The sequence below is a fragment of the Osmerus mordax genome, chromosome 2 (genome assembly GCF_038355195.1).
Source record: "Osmerus mordax isolate fOsmMor3 chromosome 2, fOsmMor3.pri, whole genome shotgun sequence".
NCBI classification, from domain to species: domain Eukaryota; kingdom Metazoa; phylum Chordata; class Actinopteri; order Osmeriformes; family Osmeridae; genus Osmerus; species Osmerus mordax.
Genome location: NC_090051.1, coordinates 23,958,120 through 23,973,342, shown reverse-complemented (window position 1 = coordinate 23,973,342; position 15,223 = coordinate 23,958,120). Strand labels below are relative to the sequence as shown.

Below are 15,223 nucleotides of genomic sequence, written 5' to 3'. Positions count from 1 at the left end.
AACGCCACCATGTCACTGTCCTTGTCACCAGGATGGTGGTGGGATTATGGGATGTCAGACACCAAACACACTGAGCAGGAGATGGAACCTGCTGCTGTATCATCCAGCTCCTCACTGCATCCTCATCTAACTATTTCTAAAAGTTTGAGTGAATCATTTAGATGCTTGCACCTTACTGATGTTCCTCTGACGTTAATGACTCCTGTTCAGTGATCTGCAGACCCAGTTTCTGATGTTTCTCTGACGCTACTGACTCCTGTTCAGGGATCTGCAGGCCCAGTTTCTGATGTTCTTCTGACGTTACTGACTCCTACTCAGTGATCTGCAGGCCCAGTTTCCCAAAAACCCCTGAGAACATCTTCCTCAACATCACAGGTGCAACACAAGATCCCAGGTGCCGTTGTTTCTAAATTCAGTCTTTACACGTGAATTATGAATAGTCCAGGGGAAGATTTTAGATTTCTAAAGCTTGATTACTAAACGTTGGGCCAAGAACCAGCGATTGTGGTTTGACAATGCGGGTTACATTACAAAGGAGAGATATTACTATGATCACCAACTAATCATTAGGGTTAATGAATGAGTTCCCCTATTTACAGCCTTTTATAAACTTTTACATTTGACCTACAAATCAAACCACTGTCCTCAGCCCACTCCTGTCTCCCCTCCCTCTCTCTCTCGCCCCTGCCTGCACAGTGTGGCCCCAGCCCCAGGCTACTGGGACCAGGGGGTTGGCTGAAAATGACAAGGGGGTGGGAGCTGCATGGGTGGGGGGCGACAGTGCCGACATATCAGCCAGCAGCTGTCATTCTAGAGCTGGCCTGGGCTGAGGCTGTCGTCTCCCAGGAGGACCTGTGTGGCCGCGGCAGGACGACCAGGAGGAAGGAAGCTCCAGGGACAAGGCGGACAACGTGTGAGCGTCTGGAGCACAGCTATCCAGACCCGGCCCAGTTAGGAGCCTCTTCCACTGGAGTATGAGAGGACTGGGACATAGGAACGAGGGGTTCTGCTGCTCTAGTTGTGGAGCGCCACGCAGGCGAAGAGAGAGAGACCTGGAGAGACGAGGAGGGGAAGGCAGAGGCCAGCCCTTTCAAAGGCAAGATGGGGAGCTAGTAATGCAACATGATCCAGAGGGTCTTGCCCTAAAAATACCACTGGGCTGCAGACTGCACTCTGCTTATAATTACTAGGGTGATAAACAATGCATGCTTTTAACATGTTCAATTGGACTAGGAGCTGTGAGAGTTGAAATTATTGCTGAAGAAATCTGAAAGTAATTACATACAAATTAATTAATTAATTAATTACATTTGGCTGCTATTTTGTGAAGCGTAGATATAGAAAGATTTCGGATGATCATAGCCTCTAACAGGCCTTGAGAAACGATTCACTGTCGACGTAGTCCACAGCATCAAAACTCTCAAGATTAGACGTTAAAAGTACATTTTTCTCATTGCATGACATGACTTGGTTAGTACTCAAGCTAAAGCAATAGACAGCAGGGCTGATATCAGGAACCTGCCTGGAGAATCAGCTCTAGGAACCTACCTGGAGAACCAGCTGCAGAAGGACCCAGGCCCAGACGAGCGGTGCAGCCATGAGGAAGGCCGAGGTCCAGGTGACCCTGAAGAAAGGTGCGGATGACGGTCTGTGTGGGGCGGCCCTGCCTAGCCCCATCATCCCCCCCAAACGCTCAAAAACGAGCCCGGACCAGGTGGTCCCAGACCCCACAACCTACCCCTCCCAGACCCCACCCATCTTCATCCGCAAGATGAGGAACGCTGCCGTAGGGACGGGCTGTGACATTCGTCTGAAGGTGGCTGTGGCCGGGGACCCCCAGCCCTCGCTGTACTGGTACCACAACGACGACCTGCTCAACATGGATAACCAGGAGTACGGAGGTCTGTGGATCAGAGACTGCAAGCCCAGCGACGCCGGCCTCTACACCTGCATAGCTAATAACCACCTGGGGGAGGCCAGGAGCAGCGCTGTCCTGGCTGTCCTCGACCTGGGCGAAGGTAAGGTTGACCTGGGAGAGGTCTGGTTGACCTGGGGGAGGTAAGGTCGACCTGGGCGAAGGTAAGGTTGACCTGGGAGATGTCTGGTTGACCTGGGGGAGGTAAGGTTGACCTGGGAGAGGTCTGGTTGACCTGGGGGAGGTAAGGTTGACCTGGGCGAAGGTAAGGTTGACCTGGGAGAGGTCTGGTTGACCTGGGGGAGGTAAGGTTGACCTGGGAGAGGTCTGGTTGACCTGGGGGAGGTAAGGTTGACCTGGGAGAGGTCTGGTTGACCTGGGGGAGGTAAGGTTGACCTGGGAGAGGTCTGGTTGACCTGGGGGAGGTAAGGTTGACCTGGGAGAGGTCTGGTTGACCTGGGGGAGGTAAGGTTGACCTGGGAGAGGTAAGGTTGACCTGGGAGAGGTCTGGTTGACCTGGGAGAGGTCTGGTTGACCTAGGAGAGGTCTGGTTGACCTGGGAAAGGTCTGGTTGACCTGGGGGAGGTCTGGTTGACCTCTCTGGTATGTCAAGTGTTTAATCTGTTGGTCTCATTGGATCCAATGTGAAGGTTTCATATAAAAGACCAGGTTGATTTGGAATATTTTAATGCAGGGGCATACTGCATGGTTTCAGGTTTCCTGTGGTGTTGTACACGGCTTAAAATTGGGTGATTGGCCAATCATTATTGCACTCAATGCCAAGTGAATGTCGGACAGCAGTAGTTCTTTTTGAGACAATATTATGCAACTTGTTCTGTGAGGCCACAGCCATGTTCAATTCAAACACAGAGCAGGATACACAAGACTTTGGGTTCATAACAATCATCAGTTGATTTATCAACCTACAACCTTCAAGAGTATTAGCACATTGATGAGAGACAACATTTTGCCAAGTGGTCTAATGCATTAGACTAACAAAAGGTCACTGTGACAATGTGATAATTTTCTTACTAAACAACTTGTTCATCAGACAGTGTGCTCACAAGAGCAGGCAGAAGCCAGGGAGCGTTTAGGGATGACTGGATTTGACGCTGCCGTTTGAATCAAGTGGATTATTTAGCTGCTATTTAAGATGAGAATGAAAGCATCAGAATGATGACTGGAATACTCTTTGACACTTTACATTGGCTACGTAAAGTGCGTGACTAAATGAATATTTAGGACTTGCTCCTAGCAAAAATCTCCAAATACTATATTTTACTGCTACATGTGTTATTGACTGCACTGCCCTGTCAATATCTTACCTGTTATTTAGATCAGAGTAAAAGTATATCTATGGGGAGATCGTAAATCATAAAAGACCATTTAATACACAAAACACTGGAATTCTTAGAAATAGCATTCTGCTTGGAACAACATTCTGCTTATTAGCTATTTCAAGAATTCAAATAGTCAGTCCAACAAGCACCAGAGACCAGTGCTTTTTCACAGTACACATATAACCTCAGGCTCAAGCCATTTCCACACCTCACATCACACAACTAAACAGTCAGTTTCTTAGCCAGCCTTAAAATAGTCTCTTGTGCAGTTAGTTTTTTTTTTTATTGAGACAAATAGATTACCCTAGATGTTTGTGATTTTACACCCCCCAATTGAGTCTTTATTTGTTTCCACAGTAGAACTACAGTGCTTTTGCCTCATGCTAACAAGTCATAACACCTGTCTCTGTAATGGTTTGCACAGCAAGACAGTTACGCTGAAATTGAGTTTAACTTTTAAACTCCAGGCTCTCTTTTTGTCTCACTTTAAACTCTGTGTTGCAGCTCTCTGCAGCAGCCGACTCATGTACAGCTGTCTTATCAGTCATGGCTGGTTCCCTGGGCCCTCTCTCTATCTGCAGCTGTGTCTCTCTCTTTCTCTGCGTCGCCCTCTTTGCCCCTTCATCGACCACCATCTTGTCCCCCTCCAGTTATTTATACCATAGAATGTGCCAGGCTTCAGATTTTTGTGATGTTAATAGGCCACAGTCTCTCCTGTTACACAGGAAGACATCACAGCTAAATTTAGACCCCTCCCTCAATGAAGTGTTTCGTTGAGGGAGGGGTTCTATTATCAGAAGCATTTCGTATGACCAGGGAAAGAGCCAGATTTTTATTTCACACCTCACAGTCACCCTTTTAACCCTAACCAAGATCTGCAGTCTAGAAATGCTGAATGACGTTACTATATTCTAGTAAGTTCCCATAGCATACTCCACCCCCCGGCACAGCAATGCTAAATTAGGACTGCATGGTTACCTGTTGCAGTATTTGTTTTCCAGTACTGCTAGTTGGCCCTTATTTTCATCAAGGTTCCAACCATTTTAACTGAGATAGTGTTCAAGTTTAATAATGCATACACAGATAGAAAATACAAATACAATTTTAAAATGTAATGTCATAAAATAACTGTTGGCCAAAAACAACAACTACATTGTGAGTGTGCTGAGCTCATACAGTTCATGCTAGCATAGCTCTCATGAACAACGACCAGCAGCTTGTTCCAACGAACAGAGTAACAAGTTGACACATGACAACGCCAGCCTGGAAAAGCCCTGACAAGTCAATATCTCCACACTGCCACAGCAACCTTCCAACTCTCTCCACAAATCACTGCCAAGTGGTCAATTTTTGGCAAATTACTTCCTGGACTGGCTGTCTTTATCACTGGACAAATGTTTTATTGTGTAGACATACTCCAGTAGTGCGTTATTAAGATTTAGGGCCTTTGTAATTTGTTATTATTTTGTTTATGGGTTAGTGTCTGTCTTGTATTGTGAATTGCCCCTGTTTGAGTGCAGAGCTTCTGTCCAGCACTTGGGAACTTAAGATGTTGCCGCTGAAAGAGCGTGACTCTTGGCTTTCTTCCCATCTGAATATTTTCCTCCCCATGTCTCCTTTATGGCTGTGCATCTGAGAAGGCTGAACAGGTGTTGCTAATAAAATCACATGTTGGAAACCCCCCTACGCATCGCCATTTTGTCTTCACCCCCCTAGACCTGATTACAACTCAGTGGTTGTTCCGAGGAACATTGTGAAGTGGAGCTGTTTATGACGACTGGGAGGCAGCCAAAGCCAGTTCTACTACAGCAGTCTTTATTCCATTCCTGCTTCTATGATAGTGTTTAGACAGACGAGTGAAAGGGACTTGCATCTTATAGTAGTCCTTAGTGGTCATTCATGTTCCTCTCTTACCACAATTAAAACGTTTAATGGTAGTTCTCCCAAAAAAATGTAGTTAGTTTGCTGTTTGGATGTTTCAAGTTCCAAAAGTGTTCTGGTGGAGAGAGGAAGCATGGGCCCCTGGCCATCTGTTGTTTTGATCATGCCTCCGTCTCAAATTAATGGAAAGGATAAATGCTAACATTGCTTGCAATAATTTTGGGCTTATTTTTTTCCATTCGTTTATGGCTTGACTGAAACTACTGGACTATAATAAAAAATACTCCTGTCAAGCATTCCATCCTGACATTAGTCTCAAGGCTTTTGTTGACTTATTCTCATGTTTTGGTGATAGCAATGCCTTAAAGGTTAGTATTTTTTGTTGTTGTACATAGACATATTTAATTGCAATGTTTTTCTGTTCTCCTGTTTTTCTGGTAATAAGCTGATTGTTGGGTTGGGTCAAATGTTCAAGTTATGGAGACAAGGACAGTATCAATCAACATAAAACTAGTGTGCTAGAAAAACAAATCTTCTGATGACATGTTGAGATGCTGCACAGACCCTTGCTATCTGTCAGAGCTGAACACACATTGCAAGTTAAATAAAGCTACCTCATCAGGGCTTGTGCACTACAAGTCCTGTACCTCCCCTGCACATCCCCCCCACCCAGTTTACAGGGACTAGTTTCTGTCGCCAAATAACCAAAAGTGTGACAAAGATTTGTATAACAGAACAGCAAATGAACAGCACTTGGTTCAAAAGCAACCTCAATTTTGATAGTGACTTTTAAACTGACAAATCACTATTGTAATTCCTATGTCAGAACTAGGCCTTTAAACCGGAGGAGTGTTTACCCAACAGATGATCCCCCACACAGTCTATCACGTAGTGGATACAGAAAAATAAATATGCAATCAAAGGATGTCTTCAAGTTCATGTTACGTTACTTGTACCCGTAGGTAGATTTGGTGTGCTGTAGCCTAGGTTTTCTCCAAATGCAATACAACATGAGGGCTTCTGATAAATATAGGCATATTCTTATTCATATTCTATTCTTATAAGCATCCATCTCTCAATCCGCTTGTTTACCCAGCTGTCACCTGTCGCGACAAAATTGCAAATGTTTTGAAATAGCGTTGCTTTTTGTAGGTCTCTGTGTGTTAGCAAACTCTGCAAGTCTCTTTATTATATCAGTGTGCGGAGCACAGTGTGATGCTGCTTTAATTGAGATGTTCTAGGTGAGCTTAGCCGGCTCAATGTATTGATTCTCAGGAGCAGAGAGAAAGCGAGCGCTCGGCGGAGGTGTGTTTGCAGTCGTGCAGTGTTAGCTTGTTATCCTGCAGTCAAGTATCTTCACACATTCAATTATTCATAACAGGCTCTGTAGGTGACTAGTGTTTCATATTTTGCCGTCTTGTAGGCTAATTAGCTACGTAAATTATTTAGGGAAACGAAAATACAATGCAGTAAGCTAATTATCCGAAGCCTAACTAAAACATCATCATAAAAAACTGCATCTTTTTGTGTAGCCTATTCCTTGAAATTATGTAATTTTGATAGGAGATAACCTGAACTAAAATATTTCCTTCAAACTGCTTGGATAGAATCAAACAGTAGCCTTTGTCTAAAGCAACCAATGTTTTATTTGTATTTTTATGTAGGCCTAGCCTATGTCAAATTCAGTAGGCTATGTTCTATGAAGAACTATTTGCTCTTGCTGTATCTACTTTTATCCGCTGCAAACTATACTGTCTCAATTGACCAGTGATGGACTTCCAGTTTCTGAGGCAGAAGGAAATTACTGAGGGAGAAATGTCAACCTACGCTTTAAAGTCGCTCTGGATAAGAGCGTCTGCAAAAAAAAGACTAAATGTAAATGTTTAAAGGACTGATCTCAGCAGCGCTACGCTCTCCCTCTGCCTCTCTCCCTGAGGTAGACACAGCAGGGAAACTGTGCACATGTGCACAAATGTTGCCGCCTATTATCGTGGGAACAAGCGCCTCAAAACCTGATCATCGCATGTTGCTGTCGAGCTGGTCTTCGCTGCCGATGCCGCATCTCTGCTTTTCAGAAGCGGAATGCCTCGAGAAAATGGGCTTTCAGAGACTCCAGCACAGAGCACAACTTATGTAATGGACCAAAGTGCAGTTGTTCTTAAGATGTTCTGCACTGATTTTCGCTTTTTCGCTTTTTTTTTTTGTGAGGTGGGGAGGAAGAAACATGTGTTCTGATCTGTTTCCAAATGATTCTAGCTTACCTTTGTACAGATATAATTCTAGTCACGTTTGCGTAAACTGAACAGATGAGTAAACTATAAATTATGCATGGGAATCCCCAGTTTAATGGGGAGGCGGTTTCCCTTCTCCATGGAACTTAAGATTTAAGATGGTCACAGAAAAGCCCACCACAGCTGCAATGAAGAGAATCAGGTCAAAGAAAACCGCTCAGGTAAATCTATGCGATTTTTTTCAACTTGTTATTCTACAATTACTGTCGGTTTAGAGATAAGATAACGTCCGTTTTGTTGACCAGTTAAGGTTAAATATACTTACTGTACATTAGTCTATTCGGCCCTGTTATTGTTTCATGACAAATGCATTTCAAGCAAGGGAAAGATTCTTATATTCATTATGTTTTTACAATACCGCTGTTTGTGATGTGAAACGATTTCTTGAAAATATGTCGTGAGAGTTACTCTGCCAGATGGTCACTTGCAGTGTGAGTATTTCCACAGCAACAGTCCAGTTTACTCGACACTTCCTGGCTCAGATGCCATGGAGACCGAGGGGTTGTCAGGTTGCTGCAGCTATAGACTCACAAGTGGATGGACGCTTTGTTAGATCTTGTATTGTGCTCAACGCGACTCATTAGATGATCGTGTCGTGCCGAACTGTATGGATCCTGTTGCATTCCTCATGCAGGACGAAACTGAAATAACTACTGCATGCGCGATGAAATCACTACAGTGAATTAATAATACATGTAGCCTACTCTTTTACCAGTCAATCAAAAAAAGCTCACGTGTTGAGCTCCAAATAGCTGATCGTCTTTGTAAGAACATGTAACCTCTATTAGCCTACCCGATACGAACCAGTACGAACCTATACGAACCTGTAAGCTGACTGTGACACCGTAATCAGATGTTTACATTATGCAATTGTAAAAAGACTCTTCCTACATGGATACTGTACTTAATGACCTTAAAGTAAATATAATTGCCTTGACACATTTGTTCAACTTAAATGTAAATTCAAGATGTAACTGCTAAACAAAAACACAGAGGTTTATCAATTGTAAATCCTGTGTCAGGCTGATGGAACTGTAGCTGTGATGACACAGTCTCTAAGCCTGACCCTGTGTCAGAGTGCAGCACTGTCCAGCCCAGGATGCACATGTACAGGCTGAAACGTAGTCTGAGTCTGTCATTCTGGAAAATGTAACAGGATCCCTGGGGTTCTCTGCCAGCGAGGCATGTTCGACACGCTCTCGGGGGATGCAGGGGGCAGAACACCATCCCGTCACCCAGGCTAGCTGGCACTGTTGTCACATGACTACCATGCAGAGAGATCCAGCCTCTAGACTGACTCAACACTCCTTTCAGTGAATTCCCCTAAACAAAACCTAAACATTGGCATCTAAATGTCCAAGGTATTAAAATGTTAGTTCCTAGTTTCATCTTATTGAAATAAAACAGAGCTTGCCTTTTTTGTACAGGTTTCCTGTTTCGACTTTGTCCATATTACAAGTTTTTGTCTTTTTTCAGAGAGCTGGACACAAACAAAAACAGTTTAGACCACCGAGTCATGGCGTGTTTCGGCTGAAGAACAACAGGTTGTTGAACCAGTGTTCCTGCGATGGAGTGGATAGTGAAGTGTAAGGCCACACAAGGTCCTTTTTAATGTCTTGAGAGACTTGTACATGTGAACTGTGTGAAGTACACTACCATTAAAGTTATTGCAGTCTTCAAGATGTCTTCTTGCAGATCTTTGGACTCCATTCCAAATGTTTCGTTGGAATTTATTTTTTATTTTTTGCATAATTGTTGCACACACTTTTCCCTAAGAAACTGGCCTACTGCTTTGGAGAGATATATCTCACCATGTTAGAAATTAATCTTTCAACATGTTTGTACTCGGTATTAAGCATAGTCACCACCATCATAGCTTACCACAGGTGCAGATTAATGTATACATGCATCTGCATGTGTTGTTTCAGCTGCTGGGTCTGCTGGGTGAAGGGTAACAGCTAGTTCTACAGTGAGGTGGGCGTCCCACGATGAGGCTGAGATTGTGAAGATTCAGCAGATCTTGACATTCTGCTTCTCTACCCAGGATGTGGTGTGATACAGTCCCGAGTTTAGACTGCTGTTTTAAAAGGGATATCAGGTTTGTCTGATTCACTATCCTACACAGCAGATGTGGGTTTGGCCACGGTCATGTTCACGCTCTACTCTACTTAACAGGGAGCTTTGCTGTTGCTGGTTACCTCATTTTGATGACTCAAAGATTCTCCAAAATTCTGATTTCATTGATGACAGAGCCATTTTATTTAGCATGTCGCAGTCTGTCTTGAGTGTCTTATGGTTCTTTCTCTGAAGTGGGCAGCATGCTAATTGAAAAAGATGGAGGCAGTCAATTGGTTCCTATAGTAACCATGCTCCTCTCTGCCTCTCCTTGCTGCCACTATGGAAACACGGGTTTCCTCTAGTACAGGAAGCACAACAATGGTAACTATGCTTTACATGTGTTGTTTCATAGTGGTATGCTAAACATCTGTTTTTTATTAGACATTTTCTGCCTGTTCTAATGTAAACACGATAACAAGACTGGATGGGACTGTCCCTAGATGCTTCTCATTTTCACCTTTTGCTTTGATGCCTTTATTCCTTATTAGCTTCGTTAATCCGTCAGAAAAGCACAATTCCACCTGCTCTAAAGTGGTCTCTGTCTGTGCTCTAGATTCGGAGACGACAGAGGATGAGGGAGGGGAATCCTTTGACACCAGAGAGGAGGGAGTGGGTCTTCAGGAACCGGCTGCACATGCAGGTGGGTCCTCAACACAACAACATTCATAGAACATCAACATTTCTATTGTTGTCAAGATGATCCTGCACATTATTATTCCTAGATTGATGAGTAGAGTTATGTATTGCAAGTGTAGCAGCAAGAACTAACTTAGACACTAACTTAGATAGTAATAGCTATTAAAAACACTCAACTGCCTGACTCAACTTGGATAATGGTCTGAACATGCACTCTGAACATGACGTTGTGTCCTTGGGCAAGGCACTTCACCCTACTTGCCTCGAGGTAATGTCCCTGTACTTACTGTAAGTCGCTCTGGATAAGAGCGTCAGCTAAATGACTAAATGTAAATGTAAATGTCTTCGTGGGTGAGGGAGTGTTAACGTTGATCATGGATTTTTCTCCTTTAACTTCAGGACACAGAGTGATGGACAGTTGGGCAGACGAGGAGTTTACAGCTCCCAGAACCAGGTAGAATCAGAGGACTGATGAGGCTTCACAATGTGTTGGCTGCATGTGCAATGAAATCAGTCAATCAATCAATCAGTACTTCGTTATATCAATTTATCAGTTTAATAAACAAATCAGTATGGTGCACCCATACAAAATCTGTCATGTTTACTAAACCTACCTTGGCTTCATCCTAGTCCTAATTATTTCCTTTATTCCTTTAATTATTTTCTTCCAGGAGTCACTCTGAAGAAGTTCTCCCACCCCCCTCCCCAAGAACAATCAAACGCCCCTCCACCTCACCGATGCCAAACCGCTCGGGTTCAGCCCCTACCACCCCTCTCACCCCCAGAAAGAAAGCTGTAGTGCCGGCCGACTACCAAGACACAGTCCCCGAGGAGTTCGAGCAGAAAGTCAAGCAGCCCAAATCCTCCACGGGCATGTCCCAGAGCAGTGCTCAAGATTCTCGCCCCCAGACGCCTCTCAGTGAATACTCCCGGAAGGACCTGACCGCCAGACCCTCTCCTAAGCTCACCCGTGCAAGCTCCAAGATCTTTGAGAAAGTCCGTGGTTTCGAGGAGCGAAGACGAAGCCTCGACAATCCAGAGGGATCCATATCTGGACAATCCTGGGCTGGCTTCAACCGCGCCGGGTCAGTGGACTCGGACGACGGAGGAAGCCGGCTGGGCATCTCCAGAGAGAGCTCCAAGGAGGACCTGCGTGAGGCGCTGAAGGAGGATGCTGCGGAGAGGAGGACCATGTTCAGGCAGAGGGCCGCCTCGCTGGAGGAGAAGGCGCGCTACTCCGAGAAGGTACAGGACATCGAGAACAAGTTCACAGAGGAGCTCCAACGCATCAAGAAGCTGGTGGGGAAGCCTCACCTGAAGAAGTCCTTCTCCACCGAGCAGCTGACCCTGCGAGGTCGACAGAGGCTGCCTGAGAGGAAGCTGGAGCCCATCCCACCTCAGGTCCTGCAGAAGCTGCAGGAACGGGAGCGCGCCCAGTGGGAGAAGGAGCAGAAAGAGAAGGAGCAGACCAAACAGAGCTCGCCGCCAAAATCACCTCGACTCGCAAGCAAGCAATCCTCGTCCAGACCCCAGGAGACGGAGCGTCCGTCTGCCTCGTGCAGCAGGTCAGGAGAGGCAGCCGTCACTCCAGAGTCTATGCAGCTGTCGGATCTTCCGGGACAGCGCTCGATAAGAGAGATCAGCAGGAGCAGTCCAGTCAGAGAGGTCTATCAGCGGTCTCCCTCACCAGCGACGTCTCGACAACAGAGGGCAGAGTCACCAAGCAGGAGTCTGGTTGACATGACGCTACGCAAGGTTGAACGAAGACCAGCCAGCCCCCTGGTGCAGAGGGTCTCTCGGATGCAGGAATCCCCAATGGTCAAAGAGTCTCCTGCCATAACATCACCAAAGGAAGAGTTGTCTGGAAGGAAGACCCCTGTAGAGCTTGTTTTAAGAAAAGTAGAAAACAGACCTGCAAGCCCGTTGGTACAAAGAAAATTTACTGATTTACAAGAAATTCCAGACCAAGTCCCAGCTAAAACCCCAAGGCTGACGGCCTCTTCAGCCGTGCTCCCAGCCCCCCAACTGGGGGAGAAGATGGAGGTGGAGGCACCCAGGCCGGCCCCCAGGCTCAACATCCCCACTATTATTGTTGAAGATGAGCCAATGGAAGAAGACGTTCCTGCTGAGACTGACCAGTCGCAGAAGGCTGACGTCCCCAGAGAGCAGAAGACCAGAGGAAGAGCCCGACGCACCAGGCCCATGTCCCCAGAGCAAGGTCAGATTACCCTCATTCTAACTGTCGGAGGCTTTTCTACTTAACACTCACTTCATACAACTAATCTTCTGCTTTACTTTAAAAAAATTATTTGCGGCCCTAAGACTTTTGTACTGTACTGTAGATTTAAAACGTCCTTTTTGACAGATTCTTCAGATGACTCGTACGTGTCTGCTGGGGAGGATCCGCTGGAGGCTCCTGTGTTTGAGTTTCCCCTGAAGGACACGGTGGCTACCGCTGGGATGGATGTGCTCATGAAGTGCATCATCGCTGGGAACCCTCTGCCCCAAGGTACGAGTCTCCTCAGCCCACCCAACTTACTTCTCCTATCCTGTCAGGTGTCCCAACTAGAATTTTAGGAGCTTCCTGTCTTATACCTCAGAATCAGAATGGGTTTTATTCACCATGAAAGTTTGCACAGACAATGAATTTGCTTTGGCAGGAAGGTGCAAACATTAAACATATAGGAATCAAAAATTTAAATATGAGGACTAACTATACTAAGGGTACATAACTAGCAAACTAAGCGTACATTCCTAGCAATGGAATTAGATTAAAATAAACTATACAATAAAATATAAAATAAAATATAAGTTGCAGTAATTTACAATATAAAAATACAAATATTACAAAAAATACAAATGGTACAGGATTGTATTGTCCAGTGCAAAAAGCAGTGTTGTTTTAAGGGCATTGAGTCATGAATTCATTTTGAACCCTTGGCCTTGTTGAAGAGGCCAACAGCGGAAGGGAAGAAACTGTTTTTGTGGCGTGTGGTATTGGTCCTGATGGACCGCAGCCTTCTAAACGAGTGTCTCAATACAGTCTCAGTACCGGGACTAACGGGTGTCATATCATGCCACATGGTGTGTTTAGTAAGAGACTTGGGCTAACATTCCTGTGTGTTCCTGTAGTTACCTGGACAAGAGACAACACAGTGCTCTCCAGTGTAGCTAACGTTGTAGTGAAGGTGGAGGGGGAGCGCCACACTCTGCTGATCAAGTGGGCCAAGCACAGCGACGCCGGGACGTACTGCGTCACAGCCATCAACGAGCTGGGCAGGGCGTCCAGCAGGGCCAGCCTCTCTGTCAAAACAGGTGAGCATGTTTACTGGTGAAACATTTTGTTTTTAAGAATGTTGTTTTCACTGGGCAGTGCAACTTAAGATCACAGCAGGTTGTATCAAGTCAGATGTTACATAAAGGGCTTCTTGACTGTTGGTCGGGGTTATCCTGTATCTGAAGCAGCATGCGGGAGGTGAAGTATCAATGTCTAAATCTAGGGTCCTCAAGGTTCTAACGGGTCTGATTAAATTTTTGTAATTTCTTTTATTTTTTTACTATCGATTGAATACAGAAAACGCATATTAATGACATATTTCCCTTCTTCAATGGCCTGGCACATAGTCATCCATACTTTACAAGCATCTCAACTACCCTCTGTATTTAAATACACTGTGTCTCCTACCACCTGATTAAGAAGCTAGGCTTTTCTATTTCCAGCAATAGATTCAGGGTTCACTTTGACTTGAATTATCTCATATGAGTAGCGATTCTTCTAAATTATATCAGATCTTAAATGCTGTAGTGAAAATGAGTCATATATTTGACCTAGGCATCACTGTTCACTGACAGGAAGCGTTATCTGCATTCAGCTTCCACATTCAGTCCGAGAAGGAAAAGTCAGTTACATGGACTACCTGAGTACATTATACAGTTCATATCAGTCCAGAAGATAAATGGTTTCCAGAAAGCTTTGATTACAGGGATGATCCAAACAGCAGGCTAAACTAACCTACCCACCAGGTCATGAATATACTGTCGCTCTCCAGATATGTATCTCATGTTCTCTGATGTTTAATCTCTAATAAAGTGGTGGAGGTTAAACCTTCCTTCCTCTCTCCCTTCCCTCCTAATCTCTCTCTGCTGCCGAGCCATCGCACTTACAGTTACCATAGCAACCGCTAAAGTCTACCGAGTCTAAATTGAACCTATAAATTGTTAAGACGCGGTCTTCCTGCATGAGGCTGGGAGACTCTCCTCCATGTGTTCATCAAATCAATATTTATATATTTTTGCACTTGCACGTATGTTGGTCAGAAATATATATAAAAAAAGAAAATTTGATCTTAAGCAAAAAAAAAAAGATTTCACATCATAGGTGTTCAAGTCGCACGTATATGTATGATAAAACCATGATGCAGTATGAGAAGACCAGTATCACAACATCTATTTCAGAACATCTATTTTCTACTTTCCCATAAACGCATTTATTTGAACACCAATGTACATAGAAACACAACACCACGGGGTTGGGCATACGTGTGCAACATTTTCTTTTTAAGATTACAATTCTTACAATTACAATCTCACAATCCAAGTGGAGCCCCCTCCCCTGTGTCTGAGCTCCCTGCCTGTGTTCCCCAGAGCCCCCCCCAGAGCCCAGGGGGGCCCTGGCCGTGCGTTTGGAGGCCAGCAGTCCCATCACCTCAGACGAGGAGTACCTCAGCCCCCTGGAGGAGGCAGCTGACCTGGGGGGCCCCGAGCTCAGGACTGTGGACTCCAGGTTCAAGGAGCCCCCGGCCTTCATGGTGAGCCTGGCGAGCAGCCACAACAGAACCATCTTTACTGACTGGTACAGAACCATCTTTACTGATTGGTACAGAACCATCTTTTCTGACTAATACAGAACCATCTTTACTGATTGGTACAGAACCATCTTTACTGACTGGTACAGAACCATCTTTACTGATTGGTACAGAACCATCTTTTCTGACTAATACAGAACCATCTTTACTGATTGGTACAGAACCATCTTTACTGAC

The 15,223-nt window shown here is 44.9% G+C and overlaps 1 protein-coding gene across 2 annotated transcripts in view; it reads left to right on the top strand.

Annotated features, from left to right (window-relative positions):
• Window positions 1-836: 836 nt before the first annotated feature.
• The window catches only part of spegb (striated muscle enriched protein kinase b), a 36,932-nt gene continuing 22,545 nt past the window's right edge, over window positions 837-15,223 (top strand). Inside the window, exons 1-7 of one of the 2 annotated variants that reach the window (XM_067251237.1) lie at window positions 837-2,018; window positions 10,099-10,185; window positions 10,581-10,635; window positions 10,853-12,399; window positions 12,547-12,690; window positions 13,314-13,496; window positions 14,826-14,989. In XM_067251237.1, the coding sequence (XP_067107338.1) occupies window positions 1,598-2,018; window positions 10,099-10,185; window positions 10,581-10,635; window positions 10,853-12,399; window positions 12,547-12,690; window positions 13,314-13,496; window positions 14,826-14,989 (2,601 nt within the window). In that variant the 5' untranslated portion in view covers window positions 837-1,597. Of the gene's footprint in view, window positions 2,019-2,071; window positions 2,080-10,098; window positions 10,186-10,580; window positions 10,636-10,852; window positions 12,400-12,546; window positions 12,691-13,313; window positions 13,497-14,825; window positions 14,990-15,223 lie in introns of those variants that run through there. The other variant, XM_067251244.1, reaches the window with a different exon arrangement.